We start from the raw sequence: 25,775 nt of genomic DNA, 5'->3' as shown, positions 1-25,775 counted from the left end.
GTCAATTTTTAATATAACTCCGATTGGATTCATCTGAAAGAAGGAAGTCATATACGCCTAGGATGGCTTGGGTGAACTATCCCTTTAAGAAGTAGTCTTACAACCTAGCAGTTAGCCAAGGGGTAATGAGTCTTAATTTTCATATTCAAATTAGACCAATCTGCATTTTTATGTAACTGACTTAAAAATTATGAGACAAGTGAAGAATCCAACACTGTGGTGTTGGTATAATTACCAAATACCAACAAGAACAAGGAGCCAATTGAAGGCTTCACTTGAACTGCAGACAGCTTGTTTAGAAAAGCACATCAATAGCTTTATTATCTCAGGCACCAGGGAAAATTCAGAATGGGCCCCCATGTGCTGAGGTCTTTTTACAGGTGTATCATTTAAATCATTCTGTCAGTTACTATTATTTCCTGCTAGAAGAGCTGGACCACACAAAACTGTCAAGGTGTGCACAGGGTGGTGGAATAAGATAAATGTATCAACATGGATGTGCTGCCCAACGTGCAATCTTCATAAAGTAGAATAGGACAAAAGCCAGAAAAAAAGTATTAAAGACCTTGCGTATTTTTCATTACATTCCCCTGTATCCAAACACTTAATGCAGTATGTGGATATATGGTATTTTACTTTTCACCTTTCTAAACACAAATCTGCATATCTCATATACACCCTAGGCAAGGATTTTGCACAATATCAGCATAAATACCTATCATTTATTGGTGTAAATGCATTAAAGTAACTTTATCACTGAAGACAAGCAATGATGATTTTCTTTTTGAATACGTAATGACACTACATCACTGTCAAAGTCAGACATGCCAATTTGGTAGCTGTGATTGCTGATTACCGGAATAAACTGGCCCAAGTTTCTTTATTTTTTAAGATTATTGGGTCTGTACACCTTTATAGCTTTACTGAGTGATTGCCGATTAAGGTTAGTACACAACAAACCAATCTGAGCACAGTTTATAAATGGGTTATACATAGTTCTGTTTTCCAAGTTCTGAAATCATCAATGTCATCAAAAAAATGAAAGCCTAAGGCATATTCATTTTATCTACTGCCTTTATGCTTTCTGTTTTATGTATCATCTCCCATGTTTGATGATCTGTAGACATACACTACCATTTAAAAGTTTGGGATGAGTATGATTTTAATTCTTTTTTTAAAGAAGTCTCTTATGCTTATCAAGGCTGCATTTGTTTTGGATCATGTGGCACTGAAGATTGTAATAATGGCAGATGAAAATTCAGCTTTTGCCACCACAGGAATAGATTATATTTAGTAATATATATAGTAAAATAGAAAACTTATTTTAAATTGTAATAATATTTCGCAATATTACTTTTTACTGTATTTTTGATCAAATAAATGCATCCTTGATGAGCATAAGAGACTTAAAAGAAAGAAAAAAAAAACATTAAAAAATCGTACTGGTCCCAAACTTTTAAACAGTAGTGTAGCGTTAAGTTTTAGACAAGCATTAAATCACGTTCAACAGCAAGAACATACACTAAAACTTACACTAATACAGGTTTGCCTGCAATTCGAGGATGCCGGAGAACCTCAGCCATTGTGTCTCTGGTCTCCTGGATCCTTTGAACATCACTGGAGTCCACAACAAACACCACTCCGTAAGACTCAGAGTAGTAGTTTTTCCAAATGCCGCGGATACGCTTCCCGCCACCCAGGTCAAAGATTGTGACCTCAAACTTGCCCTGCTTCAGGTCCACCTTTGAGAAGCCCACTGTAGGTGCTACATCTAAAGGACATTCTATGACAGAAATATACACATTGTGAGAATGACCCTGGACCTTGAAAACACAACATAAAAAAATACTCCGAAAATATTAAGATGAAGATTTACCTCCCTGGATTCCTCTGACAGTAGCTGTTTTTCCAGCATTGTCCAGTCCAACCATTACTAATGTCACCTTCCTGCAAGACCACAGATACAACTTCATTTAATTATGTGTCACCCAAAGACCTCATTAAGGTCAAGGCAGCCCTTATAATGAGAAAAGATTTTCTGTAACACTTGAGGTGCACTCAGGTTAGAATGAGATATTAAGGTCAATGGCAAGCAAGTGAGATCATGATAATTAAATTTAAAAAAATCTAGTTTAAAACAACTGTGTTAAGTTAATAGAAAAGTACTATGTGTATTCATGTTGATTCCAAACAATTTTAAAAAACCTTCATAAGATTTTCAAGAAAAGTTTATTTAAATTTAAAGGTTTAAAGTAATAACTCATGTTGTAACCACCAAGTAAAAAGTAATAAAAAATGTTCATTATACCTTTATTGTTTTTTTTAAAGGTTCAAAATATTTTATATTCATTACATTTTAATCACTAGCTTTTTAAATATTTCAATGTTTTTGTGGAGTTGCACCACATTATATTTTATCTGAACTATATTTATTTCCTAAGAAATATTAATAAAAGTTTAGGCCAAATCACTTAATATTAATTTATTTTCAATAATTTCATTATTTTAATTCAACTTTTTTTATTATTTCATTTTGATATAAGAACAAATGTATTACCCTGATTTTTTTTTTTTTTTTTTACTTCATGTCCCAAAAAATATCACAATGATTTTTAATACAGAAATTTAAAAAAATGCAAATCACGGAAAATGTGTACTCAAGTGCGCTCATTAATGAGCTCATGCAGGCAGCTTCAAACTTTTTCACATTTAATAAAACTTGACATTAAGTTATGAACAGCTGTCAGCTAAGACAACCTAAGCCGTGTGATAATGCATCATCTCATGACTGGCAAAAGCACACAGGGATAAAGAGGATGATTCAGAATACCATGCACAAAAAGACAAAGTAAATAATGTGGCCTTTTCCTACACTAATGACGTCAAAAATATTCAGTAAGTTCAATTATAATCTGTTAGGGGCTGTGGAGTCACAGCTGTTTAAACTACAAGGCTTCCAGTGGAGGCTTAAGAGGCATAATAAGACATCTGTAGAGTAACACAAATATCCTGAATTGACATGGGATTTCTGCTTACCATCAACAACCTATGCTTAATTCTAAAGAAATGCCAGACGAACACAAAGGCTAGGCGTCGTAAACAAACCCTGCAGCCACCACCAATGCACATAAGAAAACACAAAGCTAAAGTCCATACAGCTACCAAACAGACGCACTCACACACACACACACACAAACAAACAGTTACTTAACTGCGGCACTTGCGCCGCAGGGACATCAAGCGCACTATCCAGGTGACAGTTCTCTGCAACCAGGAGGCCTTCATCAAGACTGGGAATAGATCAAGATGACAGCTAGCTTTCCCTTGACTTCGGTTGTTATTGTCGATACACACACACTTTTGTCTTTCCTGGCCTCTGGTCAGCTTTGTATCTGAGGGATTTGCTGGGGATTTCGACTTACCAAACAAGATCAGTGACAGGGTGCCAGAGGACACTACATTCAGCCAATGAAATTAAGACAATAACTTAGAGACGTTTAGCTGTCACCTCTGGGCCCAGAAGCTCTCAGCAGAGAGTAAGAGTCTCTGTAACATCACTGGCACTTTTGGGTCTGACTTCTTCATTTTACGCAGACCGATCTTAGGTATGATCAACCAACTGACCCAGATTTAGGCTTATCAAGCATCTTGTTTCAGGCACAGCAGGTGATGCGAGTAATCAGATATTTAACACTTGGATTTAAGCCTTTGCCTAATTGTGAGTCATGTTCAAACATGTACAGTGAGAGGTGCAGGTAAGGCTGCTAATCAACACTGAGAATGCAGAAAGAGGGAATACTAAAACTGAAAATGAAACCAGATCTAATGCAACCTCATGAGAAAAGATGAACCTACTGTGTGGAAAATGTAAATAATTCAATTGGCACAAATACCTTTGTCACCAGCATAACTGTTAACTAAAATTTTAAAAATTTGATGTAAAACTTTAAACTTTGAAAACCTTAAAAAATTAGAAAATCTTGCCTTGGCAACTAGCTGAAATCAAATAAGTTAAATTTGAAGTACTAAAATTACTAAAGCTAAATAGAAATATATGTAAATAAAAACTATTAAAAATGCCAAAAGTATAACATGACTAAAACTAAATTAAAATTTAAGTTTTTAACTTGAATACTGAAAATATAAAAATATAAGCTAATTCAAAATATTAACAAATACTAGGCTAACACTAGTAAATACCAATATAAATACAAGTATAAAATAACACTGCAGCAAAATATGTTCAAAGTCTGTCCTGATTATTGTCACGCACATACACACGCAAATACAATCTTCAATAAGGTTTTTACAGAAAGTTAACAGTCCTTTTTTATGTTTACTGTTTACAAGAGCAAGTATGAATGTATGAATCATGGATCTATGCAAAAATGTTACAGCATCAGATAAACCATGTGGTATATGCAAATAAATTATAGTTGTCCTTTCTTAGAAATGACATTTATAGGGGATGTGTTAATTAATTTACTGTCAAGTTTCATTAACTTTCACCAGAAAGTGAACAGAACTTTGAACTTCATATGTATTGTTACACTTAGCATTATGTTTTGCTTGACTACTTGTGCTGTCTTTTTAAAGCAATATTTCACCTACAAAATTGTCCAAACCATGTTGTTCCACTGACTTTCATTGCGTCTTTTTTTTTCATTCATTCATTAAAAGTGAAAGGTAACTAAGGCTGTCACTATGCCTAAAATCTCGTCAAATTTCGAGAACGATTCCTTTAAAATACATGCCAATTAATATTTTCTATTATGCATTTTGAGTGTTACACACTGCACTTCCCATTGCAATAGAAAATAATAGTAAATATTAGAGGTAGAGGTGATACATTAAGTAGAGGTACTTCGTGTATCATTACTTTCTTAAGCCGAGTTAAATTTTTGTTGCCATAAATAAAACACAATGAACACAAAGAGGACAGTCGCACAGGTAAAGGTCAAAACTAATCACCTATGGCAATTTTAAAGGGGTCATATGATGTTGCTAAAAAGAACATTATCTTTATGCACCAAGAGCTTGTAACACTCCAAAGAGAAAGGAAAAATTTAAATCGCATCATATGACCCCTTTAAGAGTGGCTTATTGGGACCACTGTGCAAATATAGATAACATATATGAAACTGTACAATATAAGAGTTCAGTGACAGTTCTGCTCAGAAACAAGTTACTAAATACTCCACAGTCTCTATGACACAAGCATGAGATGAAAGCTGTAGACACTCACCTTGCAGGTTCTTTCCATCGTTTCAACCAATTACAGCAGTTCGCCATCAGATTGAACATTTCACCCCAAGTGCTTGAACTGGGATTTATTATTTCATGACAGCCGTTTTGGCTGATTACTACAGTTCCTGGCTGATTTTCTTATCTTTGTGTTTTCAGTCAACCCGTTATCTGCAAGCACGCTTTTATCTGCCTATCCGAGTGATTCGTAAAGATTTGAGTACAGACATTTTATGTTTTCTAGTTGAGAATAAGGGCAAAATTATCTAAAAATTGTCAACTAATACGCATCGTCTAATTAGCACTGTCGTTTACAATACTGACCATACGGTTTAGTTTCATTTTGCTCGCAACCCGAATCAATGCAGCCTCACTGAAAGGCTAAACAGTTAGCTAATACTGGGTAGCTACATACGATCTATGAAACTATGAAATTACATATGTCATTAGAAGTAAAATCTAAGTAAATAATAACTGTGTGTTCCGTTTTAAACCGGTCCTCGGAAATGGTTTACTCTAAATTTTAGACCGTTTTTCGCTGAAATTGTATTGGGATAACTGTTAGCTCGCTAGGTGTCCGCTTTGTTGACCAAGCTGAATGTGGCTGCTATGGCTGCAGCCGCGATTACGTCGAGGGTCGGGGTTGCCAAGTGTTTATAAATTATATGATATAATGTATACTAGAAGGAACATATGTATAAAACCATTCTTTTAAGCTTTCAGCGTGGGTTTTACTCGTACAGCTTACAATTTCTTTTACACAAAGACACTTAAAGTAGACTGTGTCGATCAAAGTGTCCCGAAAAAATCAGTACAGAAAACATCGACTTGGCAACAACTACGATTAACTTAACCTAACAGTGAACAGCGCCTCCCTTGGACAGAGACGCAGCAAACTGTAGTTCATTTTCACCACACAACAAACTGTAAATAAATTAAAAGCATCACGTTGTGTACAGTGCTAACGATATACAACACAACGAATCCTGACTGTTTACAATAAACCAACAAACTCAACTCCCCTTCAAATTTGTTTATTAATCAGGACAAAAAAGCTCTTGATATATAAACCCAGTCACCCAATCATACACTATTTAAACTCTTCAAACATTTACAGAAGATACAAAAAAAAAAGAATAAATAAGACTGTTACTGTTCATTAATGGAACAGCTTTAAACATGCCTCTGTTTGAGACACAAATTAGTCCTCCCCTTACAATTTTCTTGAGTTTAAAGAGAAGTCATTTAGAATATGTTACAACAATGTTCAACGAGGCTTTGTGGCACATATACACGCCTCCATTAATAGGAGAATCTGTAGTTTAAAAGACTAGGCCTTTCCAGCAGCACCAGTTATAGGCTGACAGTTCTTTAGGATTTCTCAACCGAAGTCAAAGTCCTTCATTTAAAGACAGATGTCTTTAACTCTTCCCAAGTGTCCACTGACTTAAAAGCAAGTTAATGACATTTGCAAAATATGCAATTAGTAACAATCTACAAAGGTTCACATATCAAGTCTTTTAAAAATAATAAAAGAACATATTTAGAGTGTGCTTGCAATACTTGAAGTGGCCTACGAGTTTCCATCCAGTACTTCTGCTCATAAAGCACTATGCAACACTGGAAAACACCTGACCCATTGTCACAAAACAGCCAAGTTAAACCTTTAATTTACCTTGGCCTTAAAGACAGACCAACTCCTCTTGTAGTGTCATGGTCCTTGGTGGCCTCTCATATCCAGGGATTGAAAAGACAAGCAAAAAATGAGAGAACAGGCTAAGCTCTGTAGCATGAAGTGATGACAGAGTGAAAATGCATCTGTTGTGCATTTTATAGAAAGACAAACGTATTCATTTTCTTTTAAAAAACAGTCCCAAGTCTCAATAGACTTTGAAAAAAAATCAATCAGATTTTTTGAATATGAAGAGATAACAGACCTTCGCTCCAAAATAAAGCAGATCGGTTATACAAGACTACACCGAGTGAAAATTAATTTCCCATGTAGTTCTTGATATAGTTCCGTTTTGAGACACTGAAAAAGATGTTAAGCACACATGTAAGAATGCCGATTGCCTACAGCAGCATTTAGCAATTTTCTCAGTAGAGAGGCTTGCTTCTCCAAATTCAGGAGGCACCTGTTGAAAACAAAAGTATTTAACAATAAAAAAATAAAATAAAAATAAGACAATAAAAAAGGTACTTACTTTCATCATCCGAATCAAAACCAAAGAGGGATGTGCATTTGTCTTTATGTGTCTGCAGCTCTTCCTCACTGTTGAAAGACTGAAAACATCGAGAGCAACGCTGCCTCGTTGACAGTTTTTCAGGCTTTGACACAGAGCCTAATAACTTTGAGCCCACCTGGGGTTCTTTCCTACGTTTTGGCATGCTAATGTAAGACTCATGCAGATAGGCTGAGGGAAGAGGTCGAATGAATTGTTTAGTTACAGGTTTTCCTAAAACCGGTGGTTCCTGCTCTTTAGTGACTGGATCTGAAGGTTTGGGAGGAACAACTTTGTCACACTCGCTATGCCCATTAACAAGACTATGGTTCTTGCTACTGTAGTTTACAGAACCTTTATTGAGGACCAAAGGTTTTCCATCATCATCTTGATTTGCTGGGCCCTTCAAATTGGCTGTACCCAGAATTTGTTGACTGACTGAAGAATTTGGTGGCGCTTCCATACTATCTTCCAGGCTTTGAGGGACTCCATGCCCTGTTGGTTCAGATTCTTTGGGGAATGATTTTCTTTCCAAATTTGTATCGAGTCTATAATGAGTTTTTTCATGCCTATAGAGGAGCGTACTGCTCTCAACTTGCATAGAGCAGCCAGGAAAGCAGCACGATGCTCTCAACGGATGATGGCCTAACATGTGTTCACTAAGCTCCATACGTGTTTGGTACCTCTCCTTGCAGCCGTAATGGTAGCATGGGAACTTCAGCTCATCTCTGTGGCATATCACATGGTCAAAATAATGCTGAGGGTTATATAACTTTCTGCAACAGAAAATACATTTTTCCTTTCCAAAGTTGAAAAAGAACAAAAGCGCCTTCTTGTCGCCATGGTGGTGAGACAGCACATGTGAAAGGACAAGGATTGACTTTGCACTAAACGTACATATCTCCACAGGGCATCTGACATGCGTAGATGCTCCAGTTCTTTTTCCTTGGAATGGTGTGGATGGCTGTTTGGGCTTTGGCGGAGTCACATTTTTATGCCCCATTGGATTTATTTCCTTCAATTCAGCATTATTGTCTTTGGGTTCCTGATTCTCAGAACTGCCTTCCAGGCTATTTGTCATCTTCCTCCTCTTTACATCTTCTCCATCCTCTTTTTGATCTCCAGGAGTAATCTTCTTCTTTTTCAGCCCAGAGTCCAGCATTTTATCTTTTCTTTTCATTTTTGATTTGCTCTTGTCTTTTGTTACTTCTATATTCTCAGGTTCAGTCTTGACATTGTCTTTCTGACTTTCTACACTCTCGATTTTCACTTTGCTGTCCTGTGGTAATGATGTCTGAACCTTTTCATCAGGGGTATTTGCCTCAGGCTCACTTTTCACTTTTCTTCTCTTTCTGGTCACTCCATTTACCTTATGAGCCAAGTTGCCCTTGGTATCTGTATGGTTGTCATCTGGAGTTAGTGCTTGCATAGTCTTTGCTCTCTTCTTTGCTAGTCCCATTCTGAAAAACTTTTTGTTCTCATCTATGGACTGAGATCTCTTTGCTAAAACACTCCTTATACGTTTTCTCTTCATCTTGCAAACTTTCTTCTTTTGTTCTTCCAATGTACTTGGGGGATCTGAATTCTTAACTAACCTTGTCCGCAATCTCTCCCTAGGCTCTGAACTTTGCCCTTCCCTGTGCAAATTTGTGATGTTCAAAGTACAGTTTAACCTCATTTTGATGTTTCTCAACCTATTCTGCACGGCAGGATTCACACGTTTAAACCGTCTTGTCTGGGAACATCGCAAGGTGGTCTCAGTGGCCTTCACACAAATATTTTCATTAAAAAGCCCATTAGACTTTTTCAGCTCCTGAATGTGCACTTTAAAATGCACTGACGGGCTGCGCCCACGAGTGTAGCGTTTGTGACAGAACATGCACTTTCTGTCAATCCGATGATGCCACATTGCATGCCGTAGAATGTATGGGTATTTGGTTTCTTTATTGCAAAGGCTGCAGTTAAATGAAAGCTGGCAACTTGCATCACTTGGGGGCATAAGGTCAGGGACTAGACCATCAACAGCTGCGTGCATTTCTGGTGATGTCTCATCAGGTCTTGGTGACGGCACTGGCATCTCCGTACTCTCATGCACAATTTTAGAAGAAGTGGCAATCTCACTTTCACTCAAAGTAGCCGCTGTATCATCAGGGAGCATCGTCACTTCAGTGAGAACTGGAGGAGCATTCTCATGAAGACTTGTCACGTTTTCTGGCGTACTATTAGGTACAGGAATGGCGTCAGCTGTGATAAGATTTTTCACTTCTGGTGGAAGATCAAAATTAGTATTTTCTGGAGGACTGATAGGACTGTAAGGACCATAGTCTGGATATTTGGTGTTTGCATTTTGGGGACTTGAGAACTCATTCACTTTTGAATGTTCAATGAATTCTTTAACTGGCTCTAGAATGGCTTCAACAGGAGTGGATACTTCCTCATTTAGAACTGGGATTGGTGTAGCCTTGATTTCTACAGCATTTTTAATCTGTGAAGCAGCTCCAGGGCTCTCTGCCGGTTCACACTGTTGCTCATCAGACTGTCTTTCTTGTTTGGATTCATTATGGTCCACCTTAACTTCATCTTTGGGTAAACTGTCGACTGATATTCCTTCTAATTCAACTGGTCTTGAATATGTGTGGAATTTACGAACCATAGAAAGGCCTTGCTCCCGGAAAACAATCTCCTCCCTCACCCTGAAGTCTTTTTTCCTACATGGAATAGACTCTGATAGTAACTCGATAAGAGACGTAGCACTGTAATGCCATTTCAAATTCTCTTGAGATGCAGTTTTGTCAGTACTGCTTTCAGTCATATGAGGGGTCTCCGTGGAAAACAGTGAGGCCTGGACATCAGAAGAGAGGTCAACTTCATTATCAGGGTAGGAAAATTTCATTGTAATTTCACTTAATGGCTCCTCCACTGAAATATCCTTTAAAAGATTTGACTGCTTTGGTTTCCTTCCTGGTTTCTTGTCTTGTTGAGGTTCACTGTTTTCTGCTCGGGCAGCCAACTGGTCCAAAAGCCATTGTGGTTTCCTTCCCTTGCGCTTCAGAGTGTTCATCTCTGCCTGCCGGGAAAGAAGTCTCTGGCGTCTACTATTAAGTTGCCTGGCATGATTCTTTGCCAAGTCCAATTGCCTAAATGAACGCCGAACTGGACTGGCCTGTGAATCTTTTACAAGCTGTGTCCCTGGCTTCCTCCCCCGCCTTTTGCCTGGAGGTTTGGAGGATGCTTCCCCTGAGGCAGAATTGACCCACGTTTTCACTGACTCCACTTCCTGGTGTTTTTGATTGGTATGTTTCTCTGCTTTAGTGTCTGCATAACACTGACAATATCCTTTCACACAGTAGCTTGGCATCCACTTGTCCCTTTGCATGATTTCACGTAAAGTTGCTTTACCAACCTTATCGCTCATCAGCTTCAGACAGTTTGTTTCAATGTTGAGAAGGCTCCAGAACTCAGGGTCAAAGTACAGGTCTTTTTTCAGGATCTGGAGAGCCTCAAAGCGTACACTGTTACCCACAAGACTGGTGTCTGCATGGTACTCTTTATCCGGGTGATTATATAGGAGGAACACGTTCTTGTATGACTCAACAGTTCTTTCTATGAAGAAAACTAGCAGTGCACAAGCCCTACAGACCTCAAGGTCACTAGGGAGTAGGTATGCAATGGTCTTGTAGATAAGAGACTTGGTGACTGTATCATTTTTAAGGTCAGTCTGCAAGGCCCGTGCACAAAGTTCCACACAAAACCCCAGGCCATCTTTTCCAAGCTGAAAAATAAAACCGCAAATGTTATTGCCATGGTAATTTCAACAAAAGAAGACACTGAAAAGAACATTCCATAAACACTGTGATACTATAAATATTAAAATATGGTGGTTTGTTTCAATTTTTTTTTAACTACGTCTACGATTACATATTTAATACACAGAGTAAACTGATGACAAAATAATATCTTACCTCTGCCAAAATCACCTTCATAAATGGGAAAATCGCTTTTATGTTGGTGGCTGAGAGAATCATTATTTTGCATTCCTCTAGGAAGCCCTGCTTAGAGAGGTTCAATCGCAGGTAGAGTCTGCTCCATATGAAGACCAAATCCCTTAATGGGAATAAAAAAATAAATAAAAAATACAGCAAGAAATAAGACTATGATCCTTTGCACCTTCAATTCTATCTTCTGGTCAGGTTGATACAATTACTGTAAAAATACTGAATGCTAGAAAAAGGGTCAATACACTGAACACAATTCCCCTTGTAAATGTTCATAGAGCTTGAGAGACCCACCAAAGGTAGTACAGATCTCCAATCTGGAGCTTCTGAGATAGGAAGCCTTTACTCAGCATCAAAACAGTCTCATCTTTCTCCTCATTCTCCATCATGCAGAGTATCTCTACAGCATCCTTCCCATCGATGTCTGACATCTTTAGAAAAGAAAACAATAGTGTGATCTATGACATTGTTCATTATATTCCAATATTTTAAAACAAAAATCATCACCCATATTTTGACATTTTTAATATCATTAAGCTTCTGCCATGTTTATATACAAACAACACACTACCATCCTACACATGAACAGACCACTAAAACTTAAGTCAACACAATGTGATATTGTACAGTTCTATAGTTTGTGTGACAACCGCCCCACTGCAGTTCCACTGAATTAAGAATTCTTTCCCATACATCGTAAGAGCTGTTTGTAATGTTTGAGTTGTTGGGGCAACTAATAAATTGTAGGAATAAATGAAAAAGTTGTGTGAACAAATTATTAATATCTATTTTTTCCACATATCATGTGCAGGGCTCCCTATTACAGAGTATTTCACACCCGCTGGTAATTCAGTTTCGCTTTCCCCGGGAGCTCAACATCGAATTTAAACGTCTTGCTTGTGTGAAAAATATCATTAGCTTTTCTGACCATTTACAGTATCAATTGCTTTAGAATATTGGGAGGAACATGAAGATATGAGAGATGGGCTCTATCCTGCTTGTGTCACACATCCCTCTAAATTTCTAGACACTACATTTTTGCTTTCCATATTCAAGGACTAAACATTTAAACTAAACATTTTAAATAAAATGTACTACATTTTAAATAAATTATTTATCATACACCTAACCGTTTCAGCCCAGCTCAGTTCACTGACTGTCTGTGCAAGTTCTAGACTTTCAAGAATGTTGCCATTATAAATCAATGAAGCCAGCTCTGCACATTAAGTCTCTTATTTACACCACATCTATGCTTTGCTAATTATAAATAAGGCATTCTAGTCTTCTGCACCACTTGTTTGCAAAGCATATTGGGTGTTACACCGTCCAGTTACTGCAAATGAGCAAGATGAAAAAAAAGTTTGAATTATACATAATATACAACTATTCATTTTACTTAAGCTCAATGGAAAAACATGCACTTGATATGGACACCAAACTCAATGGCTCTCATCTTTTTTGACCTATGTGCCCCTAGTACTTCTGTTGTAATTTTTTTTAAAAACTCGATGATGTCAGTTTAATGTTTTACATCTTTGTACATCTTTCTTTTTAGTGGTTTCTATTGAGATTTTATGTTAACATAACAAAATTACAATTGTTTTAAAGGGACAGTTCACCCAAAACACGCATACCATGACGCATGCTATTTCACACCAAATGTGGTGAAACTATCAATTAAATAATTTCTCACTCACCCCCTTGTACAAGCAGTCATGAAGAGAAGCTCTCCAAATGCAGATGAGGTAGGCTTGCTTGAAATAGAGATGCCTCCCTACAACAGAGTGCCTGATGCATCTCCTTGTCAGTGCCAATGCCTCCGGAAGCCTCTCACATGCCACCAGATAACGCACACGTAGCTCAAAGAAAATGGATACTTCTGAGCTCAGATATTTGTCCACTGTGAACAAAAACAATAAATTACGACTCATGTAATAATCAACTCCATTAAAGGGGTCATATGATGTTGCTAAAAAAGAACACTATTTTGTGTATTTGGTGTAATGAAATGTGTTCACGAGGTTTAAGGTTTAAAAAACATTATTTTCCACATAATGTACATTATTGTTGCTCCTCTATGCCCCGCCTTTCTGAAACGCGTCGATTTTTACAAAGCTCATCGTTCTGAAAAGCGAGGTGCGCTCTCGATTGGCCAGCTATCCAGTGCGTTGTGATTGGCCGAATACCTCAAGCGTGTGACGGAAATGTTACGCCCCTTACCATACTGTAATTCCAGTGCATTGTGATTGGCCGAATACCTCAAGCGTGTGACGGAAATGTTACGCCCCTTACCATACTGTAATGCCATGTCCCGGCACGATGAGACAAAACCAATAAAACCCATTACAAACAAGGCATTTGTTGCATCCAGTGGGGACATAATCACGGATTATAATGACTTATACTGTCTTTTTACGTGTTGCATCGCGCCGCGTAAACATAAAACCATGTCTGCATTTGTGATCGGAGAAACGACAAACAACTAGCACTGCTCTACACTGCTCAAAACTCGCATTTGAATAGTCAGTGGCAAAGTCTTTAAATATGAACCGAACAGCTTGTAACACTCCAAAGAGAAAGGAAAACTTGAAATCGCGTCATATGACCCCTTTAACAGTTTATGAAATGCAAGGTATAGATCACTTGATAATACACGGTTTTTAAACAAAAGCTTGATTGACTGACCATCTTCTTGTGGTAGTTCTGAATCCTTGAGAATGGCCTCAAGAACAGGGTTTGCCCAAGGACCTCCATCTTTAATAATATGTCTAACCTGCAGAAGGTAAACATTCTGGTGTCTTACCAGGCTCGCATAGCAGTCCTAGAATAGAGCAGAAAAACAAGTTTTAAAACATCAAACCATTTACATGGAAACATGAGTAACACAACACGATACGCACTGAAAGTCCAGTAAGCAGAATTCAACATGATGCTTCACCCAAGAATAATAGGACTGAGGTAATGCGGTTACCTGGAATGAGTCAAGAATGCCTTTTAAAGGATGCTCAATGAATTCATCTTTTCCAAAGAACAACAGCAGTTCGAAGATACTTCTGCAAATGGAAAAAAAAAGTGATTCTGTAATTATTTTATTTTACACCCGGTTGCACAAAATGCACAAAACATAATCAAACAGTTTTGTGTAGGCCATGTCAAACTGGCATATAACAATTAACCTTGCTTATAGGTTTGCTACACTACTGGTTATGAGGGACGAGACCAGTATGACATAGATTAAGTTTATTTTAATAAACAACATAAATTAATGTCTAAATTAGCTGACATTGATTAAATGAATGCTTAAGTTTAATATACACTGATTATAAAGCAAGGCACGCACACTGCATGCAACCTATTTTTCATCAGCATTCAGTATGAAATTTGACTGTATGATTCATTAAGAAAGATATTTCAAGTCACTTTTACAGACTGTTTTTTGACTATCTGGGGGTTTGTTAAGACTGGTCGGTTACAAAACCTCGGTTTAAACGTTCAAGAAATTAGTCATCGCGCACATCCCTATTCCAAACCTGTGACTTACTTTCTTCTGTGGAACAAAAAAAAAGATATTTCGACAAATATCTCAGTGACTTCTTTTCTCTTTTTTTTTTCCTTTTTGGTAAACTCTGTCTGATTGGTAACCAACATTCTTCAAAATATCAAATGTCAATAATAATAATAAAGTCACACAGATTTATAATGACATGAGGGGGGAGTACACGACTACAGTCTGGTGACTTAAATGTGTGTTCTACTTCCTAAAAGTTTTACAGCACTTTTAAGTAAGATGTAAATGGCACAATCAGAAGTATATACTCACAGGGCCAGACTTCGCAGTGTGTAGCGTACATGCTCACACTCTGGAGGGAATGATGCAACACCATGGACAAAAGAGCACAGAGCACTCTGCAGCACCTGAAGCTGGGGAAGAGGCACTTGCCATCGTCCGGTTTGCTCCACCACCAACTAAAATAAAACAAAAAGAGAGAATCAATAGAATAAGAAAATATTGACAGAATATATTGCTATCACCATGTGCTCCTAAAGCCAGAAAACATTACTGTCAAGCGACTTGTGATGTTTGTTTACAGTCATGGAAGTCACTAGCATTCAATGACAGTACATGAACTTACTGATACAAATTTGTAAACGTCAATCAAACTTCCGCAAACCACCATAAAAAAAAGTTTATTTTTACAGAAAGGATGGATTATTAACTTGGCAACAAATTAATTAGAAATTAAAAGCTGCTTAGTAACTGTTGGGAACAAACCAGTGATTTTAAACCAGCCTTTGCAGAGACTGGTTAATAAGACATAAACTACTGCTAACACTAACAGCATCGAGTTATTCTATCATTTAACACCCTATAGTCCTGCATACGGATTTATGAAACTGGGTTGGTCCGTTTTCTGTTTCATAAAATCGCTGGCAAATAAAACAAGTGTGCATAATCTGCTCTTTCGCAGTCTGCTTGTTTTGGAGTGCAACTTGGGAATGCTAACCGTTAGCCACATACCAGGCTAATGAAGCTAACTGAACGAAAGTGACAGCCCGTGTTTGACAAATCGTGATTAAAATTAACTTCCGGACTGTTGAGATCTACCCCTGCGGTATTTTGAAGACACCAGTAGTTGCTGAGGTAAAATACAGTGTGATTTTGGCTCACGGTGGCTATACACTGGGGGAGGGGAATCTGCTGACATGCTGCTAACACTGGTTAGCACATCTTATAAAAAGCTTGGAAACGCTTTCGTCCAGCCTGTCATCTTACCTCACAGAATCGTTCACAGTATGTCTTGCTCTGGAGTCCGCGTTCGTCGCTTGCACTAGTCTTCAACAAAGTCTCCAGTTCTTTCTTAAACCCGTCTAACTCTAATTCACTCTCTTCTTCCGCCATACTGCTTGTCTAAACCAGCGCGTACAAGAGAGACCACGAACATTACCGTGAGGATAAGGACCGCCCATCGGAACCATCTGATTGGTGGAATACCCTGTCAGTTGTGTCTTGAGCAAAAAGTGTCTGCTTTGTGATTGGAGTGACAAGTCTTTTAAAATAATTCTTAGTTATTGCACATAAGCATATTTTTATTTGCTTTTGTTTCAGGACTTTGTGGAAACCATTGTGATTAGACTGGTGTGGGTGCATTCAGTTGCAACCTCATCTACAGCTTTGGAAGTTCTCAGGTAAGAAGTTTTTTTTTTTAGGTGATTTTTAATTTAACAGTTTGGTAAACGTATTTATCATTTCTGCAACATTTTAACAATCTTATCCTCAAATTACAATAAAATCAGTGCAAGTTGTATTGCCAATAGTTTGGCAGTAGAGAGCAGTAAAGCTGTCATCACTTATAGCGTCCTGATGTATGAAGTTCAGCTCACACAGAAGTCCCTTTCAAACCAATCAGCTTTCTGTTGAATGTACCTCAAACTGTTTTTACAAAACTTGCTTTCTGGTTTAATTCATTTTTGGAAACATTACTTGCATAATTTATTTCCTTTTGGTTTATTGGTGTCTCACGTTTTTTGCAGACATGTCTACTGGTTTACAGCTCCTTGGAACCACACTAGGCGTTCTTGGCTGGCTGGGCATCATCATATCATGTGCGCTTCCTCTGTGGCGTGTGACTGCTTTTATTGGGACCAACATTGTGACGGCGCAGATTATGTGGGAAGGGCTGTGGATGAGCTGTGTGGTGCAGAGCACTGGCCAAATGCAGTGTAACGTGTACGACTCCATGCTGGCTCTTCCTCAAGACCTACAGGCCTCTCGAGCAATCCTTATTATTGCTTCCCTTGTAGGTTTAATAGCTATATTGGCCAGTTTTGTTGGTGGTAAATGTACTAACTGCTTGCCAGATGATTTTGCAAAGGCTTGGGTTGCTGTAGCAGGAGGGGCCGCCTTTGTCACTGCAGGGGTCTTGGGCTTGGTGCCATCTAGTTGGACTGCCCATCGGGTCATTGGGGACTTCTACAATCCTCTGGTGGCCCATGCTCAGAAGAGGGAGTTGGGAGCAGCTATCTATATCTGTTGGGGGGCAGCAGTTCTCATGCTGGTTGGCGGAGGACTCCTCTGCAGCTCTTGCCCAAAAGGAAGAGCATCCCGTGGGGGTCTGTATATGGCGGCATCTCGGAATAGAAGGGAGCGCTTGGATTATGTGTGACTGCGTGAGTGTTTGACTACTCTGAGAACTGATGTGTGGATGATTAAGTTTTTTTTCTTTTTAAATATCTGTTTGTTTTGTTTGTGGGGTTTTTTTGTTTTGTTTTTGGTGAACTAGGAATTTCAACCCGCTGCTGAATTGCGGTCAATTGAGCTAATAAAAGTTTATCCAACAGAGGGCAGTATTGATTCAATTTTTTTTTCCAGGGTGGGCTTACTGTATTCTGCCAATATATTCTGAATTACCCACAAACAAATGAAATTGGCTTGTGTACCATAGAGACCTATAAATCCTGACAATGCATAAAATTAGCTTTGTCATTCATCTCTGTGGCTATTTTTCTGCTGCTGCAGGACCCACCAGATGAAAGTGATTTAAAGTTTTTTTTTTTTTTTTTTTTAAATCTAAAGGAAGATTACGAGTTCCACCTCTGTATTAAGGGAGAGGAAGTGTAACTCAAGAGGGCTCTACTTTGATCATGTGTTTTCCTTCATTGTTTACAGACACTGTAGTGGCATAAATGACTACCTTTTGTCCTCTTTTAAGCAGACCCCAATTATAGCTCATTCCAAAATTAATTCGGAGTTGAATATTATTAGTCAGTCAATTATGTGACAATTACGTTTTTTCCAATCAAGTTGTTCATGCTGCAAACTGACTTCCATCTTCCATACAGATGGAACTGCCTGTTGTCTTTCTCTCGGGATCCTGCAGTTTTATGCATTTTGAGCTAACCTTGAAGGTCCCCCCTGGGAGACTGGCTGTGACTGCCATCTTTGCCCATGGGTTCCGTGCCCAGGTTTTACTTGGGCCATTTGACTAATGCTGCTTTCAAGTACACCTGGAAAGCTCATATCTCTGAGTCAAGAATTCATTATTACATGTCACATATTCAAGATGTAATCAAAAAAAGAATTCTGTTGTTAACAATGAACTCCAATAGCTACATCTGAATTCAAAATCGTGAAAATTATTTCTATTATACCTATTAACTACACTATACAAATCATTGAAATACAGTATGTACAATCGAACTTGCAAAATACTTTTCTTTTAATGATATAGATATAACATCTATAATATAGATCAGAGTTTCCACAATGTTTTAAATCATCACACCTCTTCCAACACTGCAACTTGTGTGTCATTTAGAATCACTAGTTTCCCATCCGTAAATACGGCTTTGTTCTGTCATTCATGTGCTTAGAACTCTTACCCCCGGGTTCACAAACATGGTTTAAGACTAGTCCCAGATTAAAATGCATGTTTGAGCTGTCTCAACTGAAAATATCTTGCTCTGACATTTCTTAAAAAATGTCAGTTCCGTTGTTCTGTCTCAAGATGCACACATGTAATGTTTTCTTCTAAGGCATTTTTATAAAAGCTGCTTAAATATCTTAATTTAACTAAGGCCTAGTCCTGGCTTAAGCTAAGCCCCATCTGTGAAACCAGGCCTTAATTATGATATTTCTAACTCCACTTAATGGGCACATAATCACTCTGGAGCCAGAGGAAAATGACTTCATGGCAAGGTGATCCCAAAACACGAAGATGCAATCCAAAACCCTTCAATGCACTGTGAAAGGCATTCACACTTTAAGAGACTTCCAGAAATTGGTTACTGACAAAACATTTAATATATAATAAAATATTGAAGATTTATATGTTTCAAAAAATTATTTATGCACAGTCAGTATACACCGCAACTTTTCATCACCTTGGAATCTTAAGGTTCTATCTGACATTTTTGTCAAAACGTTATTCACATATTATTATTATTCACATTCTGAGTACATTTTAGGACTTTCATTTAGAAAACAAAAAGGTTCTATTCTATCAACAAAGTCGAACTCTCTGTGAACCAATCAGCACTTTGAATGCACACAAGATGACCAATCAGGATCAACTTTCTTTGTCGTGTCGCCGGACTGCTCCGTGACAGCAGGAAAGATTAAATGTGAAATATTTTAATTGTAACAATATATATATTTTTTAATTATATTTAGTCAGTGAAACATTTTTCAATGTTTATAATCCCTTATATGCATAGCGACCCAGAACGTCATTGACTACTCTCCCCCTCATTCATTTCTTAAAGTCAGACATCAAACTTCTTTAATATTCCTCAATCTATTCATTATAAGCAATATAACAAGTAAGTAGCCTATATATTTTTCCTGCACAATAATAATTAAATGTCTGACTCAATAAGTGCAACTCACTTTTATTCCTCAAGGTGGCACTGTTTGATACACAATAATGACATGCTGTTTCCAGTGTTGCCAGATTGGGCGGGTTTTGAATTTGATTGTGCGGGTGGACAAAAATTATGCTGGTTTTGGGGTCAGTTTGGCGGTTTTCAAACATCTAAACTGTATAGGCTATTTGGTTAAAAAACAAAACCCAAGTGTGCTTGTACTGCATCCAATCAGTCACCATGTTACTAAACACACACAGGCTGGTGCTGATGTTGACCTCGCCTGCCGCACTTTTAGCCAATCACGAGGGATCAGCAGACAGCTGAGTGACGTTTTTTTGTTTGTTTGTTTGTTTGTTTGTTTGTTTGTTTTAGCGTGATAAGGGATCTGATTTTGAATGTATAGCTGTATACTTAAGCGATCACAATGCCAGTGTGGCATAAATATAAGTTACACGGTAAGGAGTGGGATAGTGACTCGACTCTCACAACATGAATTACTGTGGAAGGAGATGACACGAAAGCTCTTAGTTTATATCAATGTAACTCTGAAATCAGAGCACAGTTAAATCATTAAATCAAAATCGAAACTGAATATGGGACTAGATCCTGTCCTGCATCAGAAAGCTGATGGTCTTGATTAGTTTTGACTGCAAAGTTCTGTAGCCTTTTGTTCTACAATTGCTTCACAAAAGACGTGCTGTAGTTCTGTCTGAAGTTAAAGGGCAACACAAGGGTACGCGCATTATTGTTGTTAATTTTTTGTTATGGATTATCATACAGTATCAATGAATGACACCGTTTTGACTGTCATGTGTGTGCATAAACGAGTGTGATGTACTTCTTACACTAGGCACTTTTTCCATTTAAATTTATTCTGACTGTTGACACTGAAATGGTGCATGTGCACTGCCTTTTATGCTTAACTTGAACAAGAAAAAATTTATTCGTCCTAAAATATGAAATAAATCTCATAGAAAGCATTAAATTTACCCTTTTCATACATGTCGACACATTGTTGCAACACCAATGTTATGTTTTAAAACAAATTATAAGTAAACTGTTTGTATTTCTTGAAAAAGATTGCTTCAATTAATGTTTTGCAAGATAGAACCTTTTAATTCCAAGCGGGAAATTATTTATTTATTTATTTTAGAATTAGAAGGTTCTATCTGCATTTGACCCGTGTTCCAGAAATCATCCCATTTACAAATTTGAGAGGATTTTGATATTGTACATTTAGAATACATTTAGGGTCTCTGTCATTTTCATGTATGAAAGAGACTTGTTCCCCATCATTTTTTTCTATATGAAAAACAAAAACTTTGAAGCTCAATATCTCAAAACCACTCAGAATGAGAACCTTATAATTCCAAGGTGGCATTTTGAATGGCTGTTAATGAAGAAAAATTATTTTGGGATCCAGATGTTGTAGTTCCGATAGATATCAGTAGAGGCTGCTGGACCATGCTAACCAGCCAATCCTTAACCCCTTGGTGGAGTCGATTTACATAACATTTGTGCACCAGACAATTTTTAATTTGATATAAAATCCTCCATTTCAAAATACTGAAATCTTTAAGTGGAGCAAATGTTTTTTTTATTTTTTTTTATACATGTATTCCGTCATTTATTCACAGGCACTATATAAACAATATACCGATGAAATGTCTCTGAAAGATGTGTAATTCTTGCAGAAGTCCGCTAATTTACAGTAGGATTGTCATTGTAATTTGCAGCTTTCAATTCAAAGTTTTGTCACCTGAAACCACATATTTTTCTTTCCCTCCCAGTCAGTTTCACAGGATATTGCTGCAGCAGAGGGGAATAAGTCTTTTAAATGCTTTCTTAAAGTCCTCATTAAAGATGGTGTATATTAGCGGATTGATGAGGGAATTGAGGTACCCAAGCCAAGTGAGGAAATCTGCGAGCACATCGGAAGTGCTGCAGGTCGGGCAAATATTCACAATCACCTCCTTCAGGAAGAACGGTAACCAACAAATCACAAAGGCTCCCAGGATTAGTCCTAACGTCAAAGCCGCCCGTCTCTCCCTGGCCCCTGTGTTCCTGCGGACCTTGATGAGATCACCTGATGAAGAAGTAATACGCACCCTTTCCCCATCTGTCGATGGATCGGAAAATGACTTCTCGACTGGGCAAAGTGTGTCGGGACTGAGGGCGATGTCTTTATCAGAGCTCAGTCCAGGAAGCATGACGTTGCTCACTGTCTGTTTGACTAATCGGCTGCTCCCTCGACGGTTACGCAGCGTCTCCGCAGCCTTGTAGATCTTGTAGTAAAGAATCAAAATGAGGGTCAGTGGAATATAGAATGCTCCGAAAGTGGAGTAGACAGTGAAAGCCACGTGGTCGTGCTCAATCAAGCAGTCCATGACTTCCCTCTCCCTATCTTTGTGTTCTACAGGGAATTTCCTCCACACTAAAGGTGGTAGAGACACCAGCACAGACAGTGTCCACAGGGCAAAAATGGTTATGATTGCTCTTTTATACGTGCGTTTCTGGGAATAGGCCACAGCATCGGTAATGGCGCGGTATCGATCAAGCGCAATGGCGGCTAAGTGTAAAATTGAGCAGGTGCAGCACGTAACATCCACACCCAACCACAGGTGACACACGATCGGACCGAGAACCCACGTCTCTTCTGCAATGTACACAATGCTGACAGGCATCACTAGAACAGCTACTAGGAGGTCTGTCACAGCTAGAGAGCAGATGAGGTAGTTGGCGGGTTGGTGGAGTTTGCGGGTGATCAGAATAGCAGTGATGACCATGGAGTTGATGGCGGTGGTTGCCACAGCCAGAATAGAGAGAGTCAGGGAGAGGAGGATCTTACTGGGACTCATCCTGCTGGCCAGAACATCAGAGAGATCCACGGCTGAGCAATTGATAGGATCCATGGTGATCTAAGTACGGTTGTGACCTGTAAGAGATGAATAAAGAAATAGTATGACCAAGAGCAAAACTCATTTCTGTTAAACGCACACACACACACACACACACTGACTGCGATTTACATTGATGCCTGAAGTGTGAAATTAAAAGCATGTTTTCTACCAACACAAGCCTCAAGTCAACACAAGTAAATCAGTCAAACCATGACACAACTCCAGAGAATTTGTGTTATATAACCTCATTATTTCAGTGGGTATTTTTTGAATGCATTTCCAATGTGTATTTTTATACAGTAGCCTAGCAGACAGATTTCAAAACAGATTTTATTTATAAGAAGATCATAGTAAAACTGACATGGAAAAATGCCTTCATCATTCATAAAATTAAAGACATTTTTATATTATCTACAATAAAAAAGAAGATTAAAACTTACATGATTACAAAATTGTTATCAGATATGTGTCATAAATCCTGCAAATACATTTTCTTTTCACCAGCAAATATGCAATATAACATGGGGAGCTAGTCTTTATCATTTATTTTCAAATGCTTTAAATGTATCTGTACGGTGGCCGAGAGCTCAACGCGCTGCAACTTCAGAAAACACATGCAAATAGAAAAAGCACCAAATTATTAAAACAACTTCATCAGTTTGACAGCACATGTGCTGCAAATACTCGCAACACAATCAAATACAAAAACACCAAATGCTCAAAACACAACCAAATAAAGAAACGTGCTGCAAAAACAGAAACGTGCCGCAAATGCTCACAACACAACCAAATAAACAAATGCGCTGCAAAAATAGAAACGCACCGCAAATGCTCACAACACAACCAAATAAACAAATGCGCTGCAAAAACAGAAACGTGCCGCAAATGCTCACAACACAACCAAATAAATAAACGCGCTGCAAATACTCACAACACAACCAGATACAGAAACGCAAGTACAGACCACAATGGGAGGACCCCAACAATGCCAAAATTACCCCAACAAAACGAAAATTAACCATGTTTTTTTTTTTTTTTTTAACCACAGTTGTACAAATACCATGGTTAAACTATGGTTAGTGTAGTAAATCCATGGTTAATTTGTGGTTACCATGGTTTAACTATAGTAAACATTTTTTTTAATTTTTTATTACATAATAAATGTATTTATTAATTAATTAATTTCAATAGTAAAACCATATTTTTGTAAGGGAAGTTGTAAAGAAAGTTAGCCAGCTTACATATGCTTTCACAGTTACAGTAATTGTGTATTTCGTCATCTTATTTAGGCTAATAATTTAAAAAAAAGAAGAAGAAGAAGCAGCCAAGGAATTGTATGAGCAGTATGTTAAAATAAACAAAAATCTCACCATTCAGAGCAAACATTGATAAATATGTCCCAGCCATGTTCGCCACTTTGCGGTTCCCTTAAATATTTCCGATGTGGTCTGTGCGTATTTCCAGGCGTTTCTTTATTTGGTTGTGTTGTGGGCATTTGCAGCGCGTTTCTTTATTTGATTGTGTTGTGAGCATTTGCTGCGCATTTCTGTTTTGCAGCGCGTTTCTATATTTGGTTGTCTTGTGAGCATTTGCAGCACGTGTGCTGTCAAATTAATGAAGATGTTTTCTTAATTTGCAGGTGTTTCTTTTTCTATTTGCATGTGGTTTTTCATTTGCAGCTCTCTCGGCCACCGTATAGGCTATCTGTTTTATTATTATAACTTTGTTCCAGACATTTAATATTAAAGTCCCCATGAAATCAAAAGTTGTTTGTGTGTTAGTATCAATAGCTGGGTTTCCATCACCCTGCTTTTATGCGCATTTTGAAGTATCGCAAAAAAGTTTTTACGCTCGCTTGAGGTGGTTTTTGACTTGAGCGAAAAAGGGTTAATGCAAATAATGGGAGATGGAAATGCATTTAATATGTTAGTCTTAAGGTTATCTATAAGGCAGTGTGCTCCAAAACAGTGACAGAACTCACATTTAGAAGATATAAGCATTCAAAGCTCAACGGCTCAACCATTTTTTTTTTTTGACGTCACATCGTATTTCAGCTTCTCATCAAACTTTCTGTCCAATCAAATGCTCTCTAGAATCCGAAGCGCCCGCCCCCTACACTATAAAATAGCAAATCAGCATATTAGAATGATTTCTGAAGATCATGTGACACTGAAGACTGGAGTAATGATGCTGAAAATACAGCTTTGATCACAGCAATAAATTACATTTTACAATATATTCACATTAGTGCTGTCAAAATTAGCGCATTAAAGCTTCCTGTATAGGAAGGTGATGGCATTAAGGCAATTAATTTTTTCAGTTTAACGCGACAAAAACAACCTAATAACCAGCTGCTGTGATGTCTGTTCATCAAAGAACTAAAGAAAAAAAAAAGAAAGAGGAAATCAATAACTTTTCTAGCTTTAAGGATTCATCTTTATTTAAATTAGAATTTAGTTTGATAACTTCATTCAATTTCTGTATATTTCCTACTTGCTGAAGGGCACAGGTAAATATGACATCTATTATAATGGGTTTATGTGGAGATTGTTTTAAATTCACTTAAATTAGTTGTTATTTTTTAAAGTCTACTAAATGTTCAGATTGATAGCTCTCAATTATACTGTAATGTTTTTATGCATATATTGTTTAATGGCTATAGTCAATGGTTAAATATTAAGAAAAAGAAAACAATTTCCTAGAGACATCAGTAAGTGCTGGTATCAATAGCTGGGTTTCCATCACCCTGCTTTTATGCGCATTTTGAAGTATCGCAAAAAAGTTTTTACGCTCGCTTGAGGTGGTTTTTGACTTGAGCGAAAAAGGGTTAATGCAAATAATGGGAGATGGAAATGCATTTAATATGTTAGTCTTAAGGTTATCTATAAGGCAGTGTGCTCCAAAACAGTGACAGAACTCACATTTAGAAGATATAAGCATTCAAAGCTCAACGGCTCAACCATTTTTTTTTTTTGACGTCACATCGTATTTCAGCTTCTCATCAAACTTTCTGTCCAATCAAATGCTCTCTAGAATCCGAAGCGCCCGCC

At 37.7% G+C, this 25,775-nt stretch overlaps 4 protein-coding genes across 7 annotated transcripts in view; 1 reads left to right on the top strand and 3 right to left on the bottom strand.

Annotated features, from left to right (window-relative positions):
* Positions 1-5,825, bottom strand: part of arl13b (ADP-ribosylation factor-like 13b) — a 13,796-nt gene extending 7,971 nt beyond the window's left edge. Inside the window, exons 1-3 of the mRNA XM_016442043.1 lie at positions 5,246-5,825; positions 1,877-1,947; positions 1,534-1,783 (exon numbers count right to left, since the gene is read on the bottom strand). Coding sequence (XP_016297529.1) covers positions 1,534-1,783; positions 1,877-1,947; positions 5,246-5,304 — 380 coding nt within the window. The 5' untranslated portion in view covers positions 5,305-5,825. The remainder of the gene's footprint in view (positions 1-1,533; positions 1,784-1,876; positions 1,948-5,245) is intronic.
* A 443-nt stretch (positions 5,826-6,268) lies between these two features.
* LOC107654777 (uncharacterized) lies at positions 6,269-16,373 on the bottom strand. The gene is made up of 9 exons (XM_016442031.1): positions 16,236-16,373; positions 15,282-15,427; positions 14,433-14,514; positions 14,147-14,282; positions 13,159-13,361; positions 11,756-11,892; positions 11,429-11,570; positions 7,449-11,238; positions 6,269-7,379 (listed from the first exon to the last, which is right to left on the bottom strand). The coding sequence occupies exons 1-9, from the start codon at positions 16,359-16,361 to the stop codon at positions 7,369-7,371; spliced, it is 4,773 nt and encodes a 1,590-aa protein (XP_016297517.1). The 5' UTR covers positions 16,362-16,373; the 3' UTR covers positions 6,269-7,368.
* A 135-nt stretch (positions 16,374-16,508) lies between these two features.
* On the top strand, positions 16,509-17,811 carry cldng (claudin g). 2 transcript variants are annotated; one of them, XM_016442053.1, is made up of 3 exons: positions 16,509-16,648; positions 16,778-16,878; positions 16,994-17,811. In XM_016442053.1, exons 2-3 carry the CDS (start codon positions 16,824-16,826, stop codon positions 17,623-17,625), a joined length of 687 nt encoding a protein of 228 aa, XP_016297539.1. In that variant the 5' UTR covers positions 16,509-16,648; positions 16,778-16,823; the 3' UTR covers positions 17,626-17,811. The 2 variants fall into 2 exon arrangements, with proteins under 2 accessions (XP_016297539.1, XP_016297548.1); XM_016442062.1 differs by lacking the exon at positions 16,778-16,878 and having other exon boundaries at positions 16,994-17,807.
* A 3,639-nt stretch (positions 17,812-21,450) lies between these two features.
* The window catches only part of LOC107655134 (5-hydroxytryptamine receptor 1F-like), a 14,708-nt gene continuing 10,383 nt past the window's right edge, over positions 21,451-25,775 (bottom strand). For 2 of the 3 annotated variants that reach the window (XM_016442559.1, XM_016442565.1), the window contains exon 2: positions 21,451-22,760. In XM_016442559.1, coding sequence (XP_016298045.1) covers positions 21,622-22,737 — 1,116 coding nt within the window. In that variant the 5' untranslated portion in view covers positions 22,738-22,760 and the 3' untranslated portion in view covers positions 21,451-21,621. Of the gene's footprint in view, positions 22,761-25,646; positions 25,678-25,775 lie in introns of those variants that run through there. The other variant, XM_016442569.1, reaches the window with a different exon arrangement.

The sequence above is a fragment of the Sinocyclocheilus anshuiensis genome, unplaced genomic scaffold, assembly GCF_001515605.1.
Source record: "Sinocyclocheilus anshuiensis isolate Anshui unplaced genomic scaffold, SAMN03320099.WGS_v1.1 scaffold1231, whole genome shotgun sequence".
In the NCBI taxonomy this organism is placed as follows: Eukaryota; Metazoa; Chordata; class Actinopteri; order Cypriniformes; family Cyprinidae; genus Sinocyclocheilus; species Sinocyclocheilus anshuiensis.
This window is presented reverse-complemented; position numbering and strand designations above follow the sequence as displayed.

Excerpts from the sequence above, each read along its gene's own strand:
- LOC107654777 (XM_016442031.1), bottom strand. The coding sequence starts at position 16,361 with ATGGCGGAAGAAGAGAGTGAATTAGAGTTAGACGGGTTTAAGAAAGAA. Across the intron at positions 14,515-15,281 it reads ACACTGCGAAGTCTGGCCCT|AAGTATCTTCGAACTGCTGT; the intron begins GTGAGTATATAC and ends TTCCATTTGCAG. Across the intron at positions 14,283-14,432 it reads GCATTCTTGACTCATTCCAG|GACTGCTATGCGAGCCTGGT; the intron begins GTAACCGCATTA and ends GCTCTATTCTAG.
- cldng (XM_016442053.1), top strand. The coding sequence starts at position 16,824 with ATGTATGAAGTTCAGCTCACACAGAAGTCCCTTTCAAACCAATCAGCT. Across the intron at positions 16,879-16,993 it reads AAACCAATCAGCTTTCTGTT|ACATGTCTACTGGTTTACAG; the intron begins GAATGTACCTCA and ends CGTTTTTTGCAG.